An 18,897-nucleotide genomic window follows, 5' to 3' on the forward strand; every position below is an offset into this window, starting at 1 on the left:
AAACCCATCTTCTAAAAACATTGAACAATCCTGCTTCTGAAATACTCTAATTTTGCCATCTTTTTTGTCTCATCAAACACATTACCAAACAGCAGCAGTCCACACTTATGATGAGGCAGCAATTTAGAGCTAAATGATAATCTCAAGTAACTGTTTGGAAAAGTGTGTTTCTCAAATAGTGCAGGTGCTGCATTCACAGTGTGTGTAGCCCTGCTGGAGGAGATATGTGTTTTGTTTCCATTTGTCTTCAACATACTGCTTATATTTTGGGAAAGGCAATGCCTTTGTCACAGTCTAAAGGTAGTGTGTGACATTGACTTTAGTGCAAAACCATTGAATTTATACATCATTGAATGTTCCAGTAATATAGGCCCATAAAATAAACCTGTAGTTTCTGGTGTCCTCTGCAGTTCATTTAAAATCCTGGAACTTGAACAACGTGATAGTGGAGCTTGGTCTCAAGAGAACAAAGAAGCAAAGAAAGCATAATTGGCAGCATGGATGGGGCCAACTGTAACTTGGTCTGTTGGCGAGCTTTAACGTGGTGTAGAGATGTCTCTAAAATAACAGTTTCTCTTATGTCGTCTTTCTTCACTTTGCTACACAGAACTATCTGAGAAGTGCTGAAAATTTGAGTTGCTTTGAAGAAAATACTTGGCAGGTGATTGGGTTAACCATTTGTCCCTTTTTTCAATGGGCTGACTTCAGCCAATCAGATAAGCAAAAACATGGGATACAGACATTGGCTTGTCATGAAATTATTCTTTGTCACTATGTAAGGAACATTCACAGTCACTGTGTAAAGCGTTCGTCAAAAACGTGCCCGTGATTAGTCCAACTGTGAGCACATGGCTGCCTGGTAAGATACACGTGATCAGTGTATTGCAACCTTTCACAGATTCTGATGCTGCAGGTTTCGTCTCTCTCTGACCAAAATTCACTGAACCAGCAGCAAAAGAAGATCCAAACTACACTTCACGTTTGGATGAATTCCCTCTGACTTTTGCTGTTTTGCTTCCACCACGATAAAATCACACTTGCTGCACGGCTCTCGCTCTCTCTCTCAGCGAGTATGTGTGGGTCATGCTTTTATACTAGAATATATTTTACCATGGGTACTGGTCAATTGGATCTGTGTCTCAGGACAGTTTTGACCAAGTATGTAGGAGGGAGCTAAAGAAAACTCATTTTTGTCCCTCTGCCATGAAAGGCTAATGGGGTTCTGTCATCATCTCGCTGGGTGGGTGGGCAGCGTGGACACTTACGTTTGTAAATATGATGGCAGCAAAACACTCCAGTGTGAGCTGGAGGCCACCGCTTGATGACCCAACAGAGCCACATCCACATAAAGCAGAGATGGCATCCTAAGGCCACCGAGGTGAAAGCCTTTTGCCACGTGGCTTTGCTACAGGACAGCCTTCAGAGGTACAAGCAAAACGTTCTTTTAAACATCCTAATGATGTCGTTCACGGTGATGGGCGACTCATCTCCTACGTTTCTATACTCTGGTATAGGAAGGCCTGTTGGTGGGATTGAAGACATCCTCAAAGTATCCCCCACATCACCTGACTACATCCTTAGTTGAAGTCAGTAGCACCTCACCCACACTACACCACGTGAGTAGAACACCGCTTTCCTGCTTGGAGTCGCCTGATGGCTTTTGAGGTTTTGCTTCAGCTACCTCAAGAACTTCACTCCTCTTGGAACGCTGCCACTGGGGCTGCCACAGACGAGCCAAGCCTAATAGGGCTCCTGTAGCGCCTCCCTGAGGTGTCTGGTGTCCACCATACCACTACAACTGGCACCAACCTTCTTGCAGACACACGTCTGTTCAGCCACCTCACTTTGAACTCAGAATGTCCCCAGCCTCCCTCACAATGCTGTAGAGGTTCTGTTGAAGATCCTAGTTAAAGATCTTCTGCGCCGGGGCCTCTGCCAGATGTCCCGGACAGCTGGCAGCTCAGACTGGTTCCAGCCTGAGCTGTACGTTCAGCTGGCGTATCTTGCGGTGACCCAGTTCAAGGTTCGTACTTGACCACAGTTGAGCTTTGTTAGTATTAATCTCTGTCAGTAACAGTAGGAACATCAAGAATGATGCCTAATTTGACAATATTATTGAAAATAGTAAAAAAAAAATAATATATTTTGGCTTTTTTTAAAAATTTCCTGCTGTTCAAACTGTTACTGAGCAGTGATTCCAAAACCCACTGTACTCACCAAATCTCGAGCATGCTCAGCATCAGCCGCTGTTAGTTTAAAGAAAAGTCCAACATCACTATACTTTGAACAACGTCCAACCAGTTTAGGTTAGTATTTCAAGCCATCAAACAGTCTATAAGATCACAGTGTTGAGCTGGTTTTCCACTGTGATACCGACGTGACAGAGCTCTAAGAGAAGCAGCTTGAAAATCCACTCAGAGATGGAGCAGGAAAATAAACAAATAAAAAGGCTTTCTCATCAGACCAAGTCCTTTCTTTTAAGAGGCCTTTGTCTCTCTCATGTCAAATGCGACAAAAGCTATTAGCCCATGAAATGGCTTGTCTTTGTTTTAGTGGTGCATTCTGTCATTTAGTGCTATGAAAAGACATGGAGCAAGGCACTACATTTCTTTGTGAAGATTTAATTATTGGTAATAATGTAGTCACGATAAACAAATGTCTCATCTGTCACTATGAAAGTAATTTCTATAAAATCAATGTTATTTTTTGCAGCAGTTCTATAATCCACATTCTAATTAGGTTTAAGCAGCTAGCTTGTCAGTAGGAAAAAAGACTCTTGCGTGGGCGTTTGCCATTCTTTTCATGAAAGAACATTAAAATGTACGCTAAGGATCTGACACCATTTCAGTCTGTTGCAAGAACAGAAACCAATCAGCACACACTTGTTTCACTGACCACTGACGGCTCACTTCCTGAAATTCCTCACCTTAAGAACTGGTGGCTCTTGTTAGAAGAAATGCAATGCAGGAAATTCTCCATTGCAGAACTTCCCATAAACCTAGGACTGTAAGCTTAGCATGATTTTGTTTAGCTTTAAACACCCTGATGATTAAATGTGCAGTGACTCGAGTGTGCCCCAGCTCACAGCAGATCTTTACTGTTTGCAGGACCTTCTTTACGAGTGTGGCCTCTTTTGTTCTCTACTCGCACTCGATACTTTCTGTTTATTGAATAGTTCAGTTTCCGTTTCTTTTTGGTCATCACTCATTTTATTGCACATGATTACTTTTCAATACACTTAGTTTTGAAACACGCTGCTTCCATTTCTTGTTTGTTTTGACAGAAATAGTAAATGTGTATATTTTTCATGTAACGATCCCTTAAAAAATGTGTGTCTTGTAATTTATTATAATAGTGCATTTAGGTTCGCAGATAGCCTGGGGTATGACAGCTGTCATAGAATAAAGTATGTTTGGCTTAGCTTGATGTTATAAAAGCGTGAGGGTGCTGCACATAATTAGCACTGAGTTCTGTGGGAAACCCGTCTTTGTCTACAGGATGTATTTGGGGAACAGCTTGTAAGGGCTTCTTTGTTGGACCGCTCTAAAGCCTCTGTCCCAGACCTTATCTTGACTCTAGTCTGGGACTACCCCGCAGGATGTGTTTATGTATTTTGAATCTTTTAATTCATTAATGCTTTTTTTTTTTAAAAAGGATTTCTTAAGTTTGTGTAAATTGTCTTTATTTGTACCTGCTTAGAATGATGAAAGAAATAAATTGAATGGATAAGCTAGCACAATAAAATGCTCTTCATCTGCTCCAAATAGCAGGAGGCTGTTGCTCTGTCAAAGCCCAGGCGTCGAGCTATTGTAAGTAAAGCACTAGGCTATCTGTGTGATAACCAGCTGCCTCTCTGTATAGTCACTGGTTTTCCTCTACTAGCAAAAAGGCCCTGCATACAAGAGACCCCACTCTGTTAGAACATTTGCTCCTGGTTCATGCCGGATTACATTTCCTCCCAATCAGTGCAGTGTGGTAGGAAGTCGTCTTTATATGGAGTACCTGTGCACCTGCAATGTTAAAAGCCTGGCTCATTTTCTAGTGGTGTCAAACCCAGATGCTGCCCACATGTCAAAACACAGATTGTGTGCTGATTGGTTGGTGAAGATGTGCCTGTGCCCGCGGCTGTTTCTGACACCCCGCCCCCTGATTTTAAAATGTTTTCATTTTTTTGATTTATTCCAAAAGTCTGTCATTGGTTAACAAAACATTCAACTTGTCCTTCATCTGTTTGCTTCATTTTAGTTGCACCATTTCATTTTCCCCTCTCTAATGTTGAAAGCACAAAGTAGTTTGCGCAGGATAAAAATAATGTCAGGATATTTTTCCACTGCATCACGGCACAGTTGGATGAAACATCACATTCTGATCTATAGAAGCAGACGTCGATTCCACTTCACGATGCAAAAGCCAAGCAAGGCTTTCCTCCCAATGTGAGGACTAGTAGTTACAGCTGATGAACCACACACTCGTTGTAAATAAGGGGAATAAACAAAGTCAAGTATTAATTTTGGTAAGATCTACTGATTTGGGTTTTCTCTTTTGAGAAAATCAAAGGGATAATGTGCCAGTAATCATCATGCTAAAGCCCGAGTCGCTCTCTGGTGCCTCCGTCAGAGTGAATGTTAGGCGTGGAAAATGCTCGTATGAATGGGTGTGAATGAGGCAGAATGAGGTTTGGGCTAAAACACACAGACAGGAAACACTGTGTTCATTTGGCTAAAACGGTGTATTTTAATGGAAAGTTTAGCAGTGTAGGTTTTTGGTTGATATGCAGTTCCGTGATCAGCAGACAGGCTTGGGCTCCACCGTCGTAGACTGTGGCTGGTAAAGGTAGATTGCACTCTGCTCTACAGTGTTGGTGAAGTCAGCAGGACCACCTGCAGCACGTTAGGCTAACCCTCCAGGTCACAGCTGATCTCTGCTGCTGCAGCTCGAGATGCTGGAGCTGCAGTGGAGCTGAATGACATTAGCAACTGTTAACAACAGCAACCTCAGAATAAAGTATTCAGCTGTTTATTTTGATGCGGTCCATCAGGTGTGATCTACGTCTGTAAACAACAGGCCAGCTGATTCAGAGTGACAGATAGTCTTGGTAGATGTGCTGGCAGTCTGCGTCGGGCTAACTCGTATGAATACCATTAGCTGAGGGTTGTCGTGTGTGTGTGTGTGTGTGTGTGTGTGTGTGTGTGAGAGAGCTGGTCGTAGGTTTTAATCAACTAGCATTCCTATGTCCAGTGGGGCTGTGGGAATCCCGTGAAGTAGAGGCTAAGACGTGATTGTGAGAGTGCACATCACAGCAGCCACTGCTTTGTAGCCCTCGCTTATTGTCAGAATGATGATGCTCCCCCATTTCCATCCTAGGCCAGACTCCCCCTTTCCTCCCTTCTCCTCCCCTTGAGTTCCCCCCCTCTTTCTGCTGGGAAATTGAATTGTGTTGGAATGCTCTGTGCCTCTTTTCTCTGGCACTTGAATGGGCTCTTTAGTATTTCACACCAAGGTGTCCTTCAGGGTGCGAGGTCAGGCTACCAAAACAGCTTCTAGTGGCGGATTAGGACCAATTAACATCTTTGTACACAAAGGGCTCTGGCAGCTGAACAGGCTGCAGGGTGACCCACGCTGCTGTTGCATGCCAAACCAGGGGAACGCTGTACTTGAGCTGAAGTAGCAAAAGAGGGGTGGAGAAAGTTTTCTAAACCTATTGGGAAATGTTGCTACTTCACACCTCATGAACATATAGCCCATTGATGAGTCGTTACCTTGTGAAATGAGAGAGCAAACCACTTATTTTTTTTTTCCATCATCACAGTTATACATAAGAGTATTCCCTGAACTGTTGTCTTTTTTTCTTCCCCTTTCATGTAATGATGGGTTAGCGTGTTGGGCCAGGGTTAGCCTTTAATCCGACTGGAGCTGCTCATTCAGAGCCTGTACACACTTTAGACTTTGTGCCACCGAGGCGTCCGTTTGTTGTGATCGACGAACGCCACAAAGGCTCGTTTTAACGTTATGTTAGTACTGATACTAGTTATTTCAGTACTTGGTAAAAATTAAAATGTGATTAAAATACTCTGACTTGCAGTACCAGCTGTTTAACTCTACCTAAACGATGTAGGTTGAGGTGAAATAACAGGATTATTCCTGTTTATTTGCCACTAACCTCGTTACTCTTTGACACGCTGTGTAGCTCCAAAATGTCTCTGAAATAATGCTGTGACTGTTTTACCTGATAGGACATCGACCATGACAATGCACCAGACTTGTGGATTTCTTGTTACATAGTAACATTTTCCTTGCACCATTATTATTGCCTCTGAGTATAATTACCCTGATGCATCTCTTTTGAGGCCTGTCAGCAATTTATAGTTTAAGTCTGTGCTGTGTGTTCATAAACATGGCTAATCTGTTAGGGTAATGCTGATGCTATGAATATTCACTGGAATTGTCAAATAAAGCTTTTTTGTTATGTAGTGTAAAGTGCTTTGGGGTCCATAGGGACTAAGTAAAGCTCTATACAAATACAGGCCATTTACCATGTAACTGTTTAAGGTTTAAAGTATAAACATGCCAATTATTAAAATAGTTCTTGGAGCTGTCAGTCGTCCTTGTCAGGAGCTACAGATTCACCGTGTGATGTGCTCTCCAGTTGTACACATTTGAGTTGTTTCCCTCTTTTTTTAAAGGTCTGGCTGTGTAGTTACACACTCTGCCATCATGCATAATGACTAAACATAGATCCTGCATCTCTGTAAACAGAATATTGTTTTCTGCTGTCAGATTATGTGGACTATACACAGCCAGCAGGTTGTTATCACAGATACATGTTGGCTAGTATGTACTGGATGCAGACGACATTAAAAATGGTTGGTTAAATGAGGCCATGTTGTTCACAGGAATATGTTTTAGCTATAAGGTTAATGAAGAGTGCCTTTAAGAGACTGTGTGCAGGCTTACACAGTGTGTCAGAGTTTTAGAAACACCTTCAATGACCTATTTGAGCATTTGGAAGCATTCCTTACATGCGTGTTCATTTCTCTAAACTGCATGTGTAGAATGTCCTTACAGATCTGATCCAGAGTTATGACTTTGCCTGAATATTTCTCTTCATTTTCTACACCAAACCATATGAGCTGGAAACCTTTCCCAGCTAGAAAGTATCACTGCTGTTCCTTTGTATTTCAGTTATGTGCCAGGTTTATATGCAGATGTCAGACTTTGTTGATCGGCTGCAAACACCTGTGCTGGCTGTCAGGAGGGCGGGGATATCCGTGAGGTTTGATAACACTGGTATTCTTGGTGTACTGGTTCAGTGTTCTTTTATTATTTGGTCAGAGTGGTGCTCTTTCGTGTTGTTTAAGGAAAGCTGTATATTAAATGATGAAACCATGGACTTCCTGCCTGTCAGTGGGAAATGAGCAAAGCAAAGGTCATCTATGAATCTCCCCCCCCCCCCCCCCCCCCCGGCGCTGCAGTGCAAGGCCTTGTAGAACAAACAGAGACAACTTGAGTCATTCACTGGAAAGTGGACCCTGAGGCAAGAACTGAGATAAAGGCTGTGTGCAGTAAAACACATTTTATTTTGGAGAGGAAATTTTATTTCTTTCTTTATTTTTTGTGTTTGTCCTGCCCTTGGTTTTCATCATCACACTTGAGCCATCTTTTATCGCGCTAACTCAACAGTCTGTGCCCCATCCTCCCAGCACCACCTCCCATTCAAACCTCGTGTTCAACACACAGACGCACACAGTGTGTGTCTGACTAATAGAGGGTAAAATGCAGGTGTGTGTGGGAAATGGCTGCAATACTGTAGCGCATTGACAGGTTATTTTGTTGGCCCCTGCCTAATTAGTGGCATAGTGGATGCACCCCGCTAAGCTTTAGTGCTTTATGTTCGTAGCAGTCTGCTCTAATTTCCCCGAGCCTTTGATATCAGCCCAGAGATTGACAGTTCACACATAAAGAAGAACAGCAGACCCTGATAGAAACAATGCCGCCACCTTCAGTCCCCCACTCCAACGCTCCCTGCATGTCTGCATTTTACCACCCAGCTCTACAGATGTTCAGAGCAGAGGAATGGTGCTGGCTGAACATTATTTGATTGTAATGTTTGCATGGCGCATTTTATTGCTTACTTCACAGAACCAGGACACTCTGCTGATCTGCTGTTCTTATTTGGTCTGAAGGCAGTTCTGTTCAAAAGAGACTGAACCTGCGCTCCTTATTTACACTTTGTAATATTACCGTCATTTATGGGTTTGTTTAACTTACTGTCTGCTGCCACAGGTTAAACACCAGTTTAGTATACTCCAGGTTAGAAGGACAGGAAGGGCACCTATGTACATCTATAAGATGAATATGATGTGGCGACGGCAATTTAAGGAAGGTCGCGGATGGAGTAGAGGCTGCCTGCTTTTGGATTTTTAAAGCCAGTGATCATTGTTAGGTGCAGCTCTGCAGAGGAAACTGAACGAGTGGAGTTTTAATGAACTCGCTGCTTCCAAAAATATTCCTTCATTGGGTGTTTTTGATAATAGTGATGGAGAACAGTGTGCAGCACAGTGCAGAGGGTTACACTTGAAATGGGCGTAGAGCACAGTGAATATGTGGACAGTAATGCTTAATGTGGTGTTGTAGGTGACGGCAGTGATTTGTTTTTATTATCTGATTGAAAGAATTCTGATTAGACTGAATTTATTTTGACTCTCATGGTAATGACATCAGCCCTGCATTTGCTCTAAATGACCTGGATTCTCAGTCACATTGACCCTCATCATCATCATCATCATCATCATCATCATCATCATCATCATCATCATTATTATTATTATTATTATTATTATTATTCAGGGCACAGCCCTAACAGGTAGGCACCTTCATTCCCACACCAGATGGAGACCCGTCCTTGAGTCTGTTGGAGGTTACTTCCTGTTAAAGTGCCAGATGCTGCTCTCTAATATTCTACAATCGTTGCCTTACGCTGACGAGACTGTTATGATAAAAAGGGTAATTGAATTAATTACAGGTGATAAACTGCTTGTGTGAATGCTGTGTACAGTAAAAGGCTTGAGTACTGCAGTAGAGTAGAAAAGCATTGTCCATTACTGTTGTACTGATGTTACTCTGCAGTCGCACACATTCAGGGATATCGCATTTTTTTTCTGTTTTTATCCGGTTGTTAAGTGATGACGTGACGAATCCTACTTCCGGGCCTAAAGTAGTCTGCGTTTAATATGGCTTTTGTGTTGTTAACGTATTTAATGTTTTGTATTTTCTTCTATTTAATCTCAAAAAGCTCCTAAAACAGTCAGTGATCACTGTTGACCTCCCTCGGCTTTTATTACCGCTAGTCATTTATTTAAGCTCAGTTTTTAAAACCTTAGGATGTAGCTACAGCCCAGCCCATGCAGCAGTATATGAATGACTAACCTCGTATTGTGGATGGATTATCTCAGTTGTTCTCCTGGCTGAAGTTTGGTCCTTTTACAGCATCCTGCCATGCGATTACATTTGTTCCTGACCACCGAGAACACTCACGTTAACTTTTATCGAGTGGAAAAAAAGTTAGCTTGTTTATATTATGCTAACATAGCTGTGTCGCTAGCGGTCACGTAGCACATCATTATATACCAGCTAGCCAAACTTCAGTAACCCTACAAATGTCACTACTGTTTAGTTTTCTGTCTTCATTTATGTTGGAAGTGATAACAGAGCTGTACGTTTGAATTTGTTTCCAAAACCCCGCAGTCAGGACATGCTATATTGTATTTAGATAGAAGCTAGCGAGCTAACTTCCTGCTAACTTCTAACTCTGTTAAATGTCATAAATTCCGTTTTCATGGATGCCTGGATGTTAAACTCACCTGGTAGAGCAGAACGCTGATCATTTTATTAAAGATGAAAGACTTTAGACAGTTTTTCAACTCTCAGTAATGCCATAGTGATCGTTTGATATATGGACCTGCAGCGGAGTTTAGGCCCAGACACGGCTAGTGACGTCAGACTTAACGACCGGATAGGATACTCTGACGACTTCACACGTTGCAAACAGGCACACAGCTCCTCACCTCACTAACAGCTGAAGTATTCGTATCACACTTTAGGAGGAAAGTATTAAACACTTATTGATGTTTACCTGTCCAGTTTAACTCTAACAGCTCCGTCAGCCGTCTTCTTTCGTTAACGTAGTGGACTGTAGTTAATAACTGGAAAAATTAGTCCGAGTGTTTTTGAGATGTTTGATATTCTCATGTTGCAGGATGGGATCAGAATCCTTCTTATGGTATCAAAAATGGTATCGAGTATTTTTGTGGATATCAGTATTGAGTTTGAAATTGTAATATTGCGATAACCCGAATATGAAGTATTTAATGTATATTTTTTGAACATCTGCTCCGGTTCTCATGAGTCGTACGTTTTGATTGATTCGTGTGATTGATTGTGTGACGGTGTATTCGAACAATGTAAAATTCCTCCATTTCTTGACCTGACATTTGGCTTTTTGTGACATTTTAGGGCTGAAAGTGCAGTAAAATTGTTCTCACAGCAAAAGGTCAGCCTGCGGTGATTAGCAGTTTTGGCTGTGGAGAAGTCTGCTTATTGCACTGATGATAGGTGGCTTGCTCGCTGCAGGAGGAAATTGAAGTATTGTGTGTTATTTTCCTGTTCTGCTGCCTGTTGAGGTTCAGAAATGAGTAACCTGTCTCTCTCCTATTCCAGCCTACTCCACTGTATCGGGTGTAAATGGACCCCTGGTGATCCTGGATAATGTGAAGGTAAGGCTGCAAAGAAATTCTGTTTTTATCAGGCTTTCTGTCCGTGGTGCTGCTAATACTCGTTTATCTATTGTGCAAATCCTCTTACAATATGTATTAATTAGGTTGGAAATAGTGGCGCTATCGCTCGGTAAACTCCAAATGTTTGTAGAAGTCAGTATAAATCAGCACTTTACTAGCCGATGTGCTCTTTTATAATAATGATAAAAATGTGTTTTTCTGTTGCTGTAGTAACAGTGTTGAATCTCTTTGAATTAGTTCCCCAGGTATGCTGAGATTGTTCACCTGACCTTGCCAGATGGTACCAAGAGGAGCGGGCAGGTCCTCGAGGTGATTGGAACCAAGGCAGTTGTTCAGGTAAGAAATAGTGAGTGGAAACTAAAACATATCAGCTGACAGCCTCTGTGCTGTAAGCTCTGTGCTCTGTGCAATTGCATTTTGCTATCCTTACTTGTGCCCATGCCCCAATGTCCAGTTTGTTTGATTACTGATTGATGATCGTGGCCTGCTTGAAAGGTGGGCCCAGGTTTGGTTCGGGTGGACTCAGGTAAGGTACATATGCCTCAGCATGGATCTTCATCCTTCCTCAATGGCAACTTACGCCATTAAAATTGCTTTGTTATACATAAAAATATTTTTCCAGTTAAGCTGCCAAATACATGAAATGATAAGATGATATGGGGACCAAAGCATACACAAAAATCCAAACCTGGTTGGGCACCATTCAAGGTCCTAAAATACATTCATTAACCATGCAAACACTGTAACTTACTATTATGTTGTCTGAATGCTCCATAGTAGCATACTAGCCTTTTTCATACTAGCCATAATAACCTGACAGAAGAAAGAAATTTTCCATGCAGAGACCAACAGCACCTCATACAGCTTTGCATGGTGGTTGGTTGTGACATGATGGTTGAACCAACCAATCAGCAGATATAAAGAGGTTATGGTTGGAGGTGTCTCACCAAATGAACATAAAACTGAAAAAGAGCCTGGCACAGCCACCACATGAATCTACAAACACAGACATGCACCATGAGCGCACACAGCCACACAAAAGAAGGGATAGCACAGCCGTAGACTCGACAATGCAACATCAAAGGAAATTGTATCTACATTTAACATCATCATGATCAAGTAGTCAATAGTTCAAAATAGCTAAACTGCAATTTAAGTTACTACTGATAATTAGAGCAGGAGCTAACACTTGTAGGTCTTTGATCACTGTGCTGTAGTTTCATTTTAGCAAACATGTCCGTGTAGAGCACCTAAAACAAAGGCTGTGCATATTTATTTGTTCAGGCAAACAGTGACTCTCATGAACCAGCACTGTTTGCCTAAAGTGAGCATTGCTATCCATTTTTGTAGTATTTGCATTTATTTATTTATCTATTGCCTTTCCTTTCCGGCACTGTAGCAATCAGAATTATTGTCTGAAGGCCAAGAAACATGCCCAACAGATTTATTTTCTTAAGTAGACCATTACGGCTTTCCTGTACTGGTCCACTTGAGTGTCATATTTCATTTCACCTTTATTATTTATTTATTTTTTACTTTCACATTTTTAACAATAGAAACCGACAGGACCGGGGGATAGGAAAGGAAAAGACGAAGAAAAGAGAAGTTGGGAAGAGGCTGAACAAAAGGAGAGGGAAAGAAAAACGGAGGGGAAGAGAGACGAGAGAAAAGACACACAAAACCCGCTCGATCACCTGCTGGGAAAAAAACAAGCAAAAAGGGAACAACGCTGTAGGAAAACCACAGCGACAACCTAGATAAGCACAAGTAACAGTAAATAATAAATATTGAATGTTACTGAGCAGCACACAAAACCGACAACGAACCATATGTTTAGAGGCAGCAGCCAAGGAGTTTACAAGGTTTCTCCATGTAACTGTCTAATAGTAGGTGTGGGGAGCCATAGCCCTGCCCCCAATGACATTAAGCAGGCATGGAGTAGATCCAGGCCCCAGACATCTAGAGGCCCCCCAGAGCACAAGAGCCCCAGGAGGACTACCGGAGGGGCAGCCGCAGCACCCACCTAGAAAAGAGCCGAGGAGAGCAGCAGACGGGGGGGTCACCCAGCAGCCACAGGGCAGAAGCCACAGGGGGCTGCGGCAACGTGCCTGCAGACTCCACTGGTAGCCGGCTATGCCAGGGTGGTCTGAACCCCAGGCTTTGAGGCCCGAGATCTGAGGGCCTCACACACCCCTGAAGGGGCCCGTCTGAGCCACAGGCACCAGGCCCCGCCAAGCAGCCGCCAGGAATGAGCTAGTACACGCCCGAGCCCCGGACACCAAGAACTAGAGCAGGGCGATATGACCAAAAATATTTATCACGATATACATTTGAAAATTTGCGATAACGATATAACTGACGATATAATTGACACGAGACAAAATACTTTACAACTCCTCAACTTTATTAGTGCAAAAAACCCCATCACTGTATTTCCACTTAAACAAGCAGCTGTTTTTTATGTGCATTAAAGTTATATAAAAACGTAACAGTGCAAATTCCTCGCTGACAGTTTAACCAAAAGGCATTTCCAGTGGAAACTGGCCGACATATCCTCAGCACAACCATGTATAATATCCACAGAACTTAAAAAGAGGTTATACACACACAATACGGTAACATTATGTTGAAGCGCAGTACGTATCACTCCGCGAGGCTCCGCCTACGATAGCCGTAATGCTCCGACAATCCATCAAGCTGTGCGGCTTCGTAGCTTAGCAAAGTCGTACTGAAACATCTGACAGATTTTCGTGTAGCACATAAAATCGTTTCGAGGTCAGTAAACACAACCAGAATTCATACATAAGGCACACGGGATTATAAGGGGCTCTGTCGATTTTCAGAAAAATCAAAGGATTGATTCTAAGTGTGCCGTATTTTCCAAACAACACGGTAATAACGACGGCCCGCTAGCATGCGCTACCAAAAATAGTGCTTTGTTGTGTATCTGACGGACGGAAGCTAAACCAGTTCCACACCAGTGAAGCTGCAGCATTTTTACAAACCAGTTCTGGTTCATCCGTTTCATTCAACGATCCGCTTTCGCCCTTCTCATTCTGCGTCGCCGCCATGTGTGTATGTAAACAAAGGCACTGCACATGCACGTTTTACCCATATCCTATCGCCATATTTCATTTTCCTATCGTTGCCCAAAATTACACCGGTATTACCGTGAACGGTATGATATAGCCCAGCCCTACCAAGAACCACCAATGCACCGACGGGTGGTGGCATCAGACACCAGCAAGGAGTGTGGCGAGGTCGCAGCACATGGCCCCGCCCCTCCCTGAGCCTGGTTCTGCCGGAGGTTTCTTCCTGTTAAAAGGGAGTTTTTCCTTCCCACTGTCGCCAAAGTGCTGCTCATAGGGGGTCATATGATTGTTGGGTTTTTCTCTGTATGTATTATTGTAGGGTCTACCTTACAATATAACGCGCCTTGAGGCAACTGTTGTTGTGATTTGGCGCTATATAGATAAAACTGAGTTGAATTCCCGGCCCCCCCACCCCAGACTGCAAACAGAGAACGGGGGTGTGAAGAACCTATACCTCACTCCGCATGCTCATATGTGGCGTTGCTCACGGTACCCTCGGCAGCTGGTGTCATCACAGGCTCTCCCGAGAACTCTCCATGTCTACATGTATTTAAAATTGAGAGGTGGGCACTGGGACTGGAGGTGAGGTTGATTAAACAGACCATCCCTTGGACGCCGTTTACTGTGCCCACTCCTAAAGCCCTAAATGTATATGTGTGTCATGAGAGTTTAAGTAATGCAAGTGTGTAAGTTGTAGAATAAAATTGAGGCCCAGGTGTCCAAGAGGGGACAGAGGTCGAATGCTTTCCCTGTACCCCCTCCCTGGAGCCCGCTCCTCCACTGATCCAGGTTAGGGCTAGATCAGCCCTGGCCCAGTCCTGGCACGGAGGGCCAGGGTTGGGCCCCTGTGCACGCATCCACCCACAACCCCAGCAACACACACCAACCAGGACCCAAGGCCCAGCCCGGAGGCGGAGCACTCCCAGAACCCCAAATCCCCAAGTCTACCCCAGAGCCACGCAGGGGCAGCTAGGGTTACCAAGTTGGTAACCTATGTCTGCCGACACAGACCCTCCCCCAGCTGTGCTGCACGCAGGTGCCAGAAAAACACCACCCAAGAGCCACCAGCGTTCCATCCAGGTCATGACCACAGCCCCTGGGTTGTAATTGTCAGGTGTATTGCCTTGACTATGTGAGCAGTTGTTAGAAGCCCATCTTGAACATCCATTGACTGTATAGTGCACTCTATGTAGTATTTTATATTGTATTAATTGTAGACTGGGATTTCTAAACAATTTAAGTTTAAAAGGAACTCATCCCTGAGCCTGAGTCAATCCATATTATGGATTGGAGGTGCTGAATCTCATTCCCACAGCTTCATACTCATACTTCCAATGCAAGCTGGAGGCCATCAGCTGATCAAGCCAACAGAACCACATAATCCGCTAAAAGCAGAGATGAGATTCTGAGACCACCCTAGTGGAAGGCCTTTGACCACTTAGCTACCCCCATAAATTCCATCTATAAAAATTACGAACAGAATGGGTTACAAAGGGCAGCCGGGCAGAGTCATCACACACCTGGAACAAGTCCGACTTATTGCCAGCTATGCGGACCAAGGTCTTGCAACAGTTGTATAGGGATCGAATGGCCCGTAGCAATGGGCCAGACACCCCATACTCCCGTAGCACCTCCCACAGGACAGCCCGAGGGACACGGTCGAATGCCTTCTCCAAGTCTACAAAACACATGTAAACTGGTTGGGCAAACTCCCATGTGCCCTCAAGTATCCTTGAGAGGATAAAGAGCTGGTCAAGTGTTCCACGACTAGGACAAAAAACCGCATTGTTCTTCCTGTATCCAAGGTTTGACTAACAGGCGGACTCTCCCTTCCTGCACCCTGGCATAGACTTTCCCAGGAAGGCTGAGTAGTGTGATCCCCCTGTAGTTGGAACACACCCTCCGGTCCAGCTTCTTAAAGATAGGAACCACCACCCCGGTCTGCCAATCCAGAGGTACCGTCCCTGATCTCCAAGCAACATTGCAGAGGCGTGTCAACCAAGACAGTCCTACAGCATCCAGAGCCTTCAGGAGCTCAGGGCAGACCTCATCCACCCCGGGAGCTCTGTTTAACTGTTTCAGTGACCTCACACCTAGAGCTGTCCCCCTCGTCCCCAGACTCTGCTTCCTCCACGTTCCAGTGGGATTAAGGAGGTCCTTGAAGTATTCCTTCCACCGCTGACAATGTTTCTACTCGAAGTCAGCAGCTCCACCCGCACTATACACAGTGCAGGTAGAGCACCGCTTTCCCCTCCTGAGTCGCCTGACAGTTTGCCAGAATCTCTTCGAGGCAGTCCGAAAGTCTTTTTCCATGGCCTCTCCGAACCCCTCCACACCCGAGTTTTTGCCTCAGCTACTACCCGAGATTGCGGAACGCGGCTCGGGTAGTAGCTGTAGCTGACCTATCAGCTGCCTCCGATGTCCCACAGGCTAACCAAGCTCGGTAGGCCTCCTTCAGCCTGGCGGCTCCCTTCGTCTCCGGTGTCCACCATTTGGTTCAGGGGTTACCACCACTACAGGCACCAACTACCTTGTGGCCGCAGCTCAGTGCAGCGGCTTCGGCAGTGGAGATGCTGAACATGGTCCATTCGGACTCAATGTCCCCAGTCTCCCTCAGACTGCTGTTGAAGCTCTGCCAGAGGTGTGAGTTAAAGATCTCACGAACCGGGGCCTCTGCCAGGCATTCCCAGTGCCCCCAAACGTATGCTGAGGGTGCACTGTCTGGCATCCTCCCCTGCCAAGTGATCCAACTCACTACCAGGTGGTGATCAGTTGACAGCTCACCCCCTGCCTTTACCCGAGGGTCCAGAACATGTGGAATTGCTCATTAATTCTAATCTTATCATTCTCTAATAGCACCAGGCTAAGATTAATGTTAACCTAATGCATAATCCTGAACATTTCAGCATGTAGCAGCAGCTTATTTGAACCCTGTATCAACCCTCAGAGACTACTGTGTAGTGTCTGTAATTGGTTAGTGAGGGGAGGAGCTCAGTGCCGGACTGTCTGCAGCTTTGCCATGTGAAGTCATGCGTCATCTGACGGGAGCAAAGACAGCACTGTTGGTGTCTGTATTGCAAATGAGTTCCATATTAATTCTTATATTGATTAATATGTAAGCATTGAGGGATTTGTTAATGAATTAATTTTTTTGACAACCCTGATAATCACTATCAGTAAACATGTAACTAGACATGCTGAGGATGTCTTTGCTACCTTTCTGTGTTGCTTCAGGTGTTTGAGGGAACATCAGGTATTGATGCCAAGAAGACAGCATGTGAATTCACTGGTGATATCTTGCGTACCCCGGTGTCAGAGGACATGCTAGGTATGATCAACATGATTTAATGATTAAAATGCTATAGCACGCTGAATTAATGTAGTCAGCTTTTTTCCTTGTTACGCTAATTTCTAAATAAACTGTAAAATCAAATAATTAAATCAAAGCTTTTATTTTAATGTTCTTGAATCTCAATCACTGTGACTGTCTCAGTACAACACAAGGTTACATACATTTGAATAGAAGCAAAAAGTAGAGATGCTTTTTCTTTTTTTGAAGTATCTGTCATCACTAACACGAGTTTATAATTGCACTTGTTACTTCAAAGTAAAGTAGCACAAAGTAGACAGAATGTGCTTGCAGGTCTCATCTCCTTAAGCAATGATGTAATGTCTAAATGCCTCCTTACCAAAATATTTCCTTTTATAGGTCGTGTGTTCAATGGTTCAGGCAAACCTATCGATCGCGGGCCGACTGTTCTGGCTGAAGATTACTTGGACATCATGGGTATGTTAACCTCTTATTTTCCTGCTGCTAAGTCATATAAGAATGCAGTGTCATAAACGGAAACTTATAAAGTCATTCAGGTACAATGTCCTAAAAAATCACCAAATAGTTATTGTTAGGGTTTTATTACTATTATTGTTGTTGTTGTTATTAATAATAATATTGACCAAAGCTCACTCAGCAGTGTATTCTGAACTGTTTTACTGTCCCAGGTGTGAACATGAGTGAAATACCACAATAACATTGATAATTTATTTTTTACTCATTCATTGTTTTGCTAATACAGCTAAGTGTCCTTTTTAATAGTGTTAAACTGTTTTCTTCAGCCTGAGTTCATTTTGTCTCCTTAACAAATGAACATTTCAAGAACTTTAGCTTCATTTGTGAGAAATGAAATGTTTTACGTAAACCAAACGTAAATGTTGGTTTACGACACCAACTGTCTGCCATCTATAATCCAGTTTTGAGATCCTTCCCAGACGCCTTAACGCCCACTCACATCCTGGGCCATCTGACCTCAGGACATCACATGACAGGGTGGGGCCAGGTTTCACAATGAGCTCACCCGAAACTCTGGCTGATTGGGACCCACACCCGCTTTCACACATGTCATTAGAGGATCATCAGGGGGTCCTTTTGTCCCTCTGTGGGGGGAAACTCCCACTGGGTTTAAATCTGGGACTCTCCACCATTTGACCTTAGAACTGAAGAAGCTTCTCGGATGAGAGGTGAAACGTCTTCAAGCAACTTAAAGAAGTCCAGACACTTTTCTTTCCAAGCTCCTTAGACTTTAACAGGAAATGTTTTTATTTTGAAGTTTAGGAAATTATCCTAGCATTCTGCTACTCGCGGAATAGCAAGTAAATGTTCAAATGTTGAGTACACAACAGACATAAATGCCAGTCTGCTCTCATTCTGCAATCAATTTATTTATGAGCACATGTACAAACAACACAGGTTAATTAAAGTGCTGTACACAGTAAAAAGTAACACACACGAAGAACAAAACTAAAGCTAGTGAGCAAAGCTGCGTTTCAGATGGGTTTTAAGGATGTCGAGTGTTGGAGAGATCCTGATATGAGGAGGCAGACTGTTCCAAAGTTTGGGGCCGGTCTCCTCTGGGCTTTAGTCTTATCAACTTCTCAGCTCACCCATGTGTGTCAGTTTTCATGGCTGTTTTGGCTGAGCCATTTAAAGTTGGCTCGGCTAACGTTATGTCAGGTTG

General features: G+C 43.6%; 1 protein-coding gene across 1 annotated transcript in view; it reads left to right on the forward strand.

Annotated features, from left to right (window-relative positions):
* Window positions 1–18,897, forward strand: part of atp6v1ba (ATPase, H+ transporting, lysosomal, V1 subunit B, member a) — a 39,428-nt gene that overhangs the window by 3,735 nt on the left and 16,796 nt on the right. Inside the window, exons 2-5 of the mRNA XM_084949642.1 lie at window positions 10,717–10,772; window positions 11,031–11,129; window positions 17,120–17,213; window positions 17,595–17,672. Of these exons, the coding sequence (XP_084805768.1) occupies window positions 10,717–10,772; window positions 11,031–11,129; window positions 17,120–17,213; window positions 17,595–17,672 (327 nt within the window). The remainder of the gene's footprint in view (window positions 1–10,716; window positions 10,773–11,030; window positions 11,130–17,119; window positions 17,214–17,594; window positions 17,673–18,897) is intronic.

The sequence above is a fragment of the Perissodus microlepis genome, chromosome 13 (assembly GCF_051167445.1).
Source record: "Perissodus microlepis isolate ML-2025 ecotype Zambia chromosome 13, ASM5116744v1, whole genome shotgun sequence".
NCBI lineage: Eukaryota > Metazoa > Chordata > Actinopteri > Cichliformes > Cichlidae > Perissodus > Perissodus microlepis.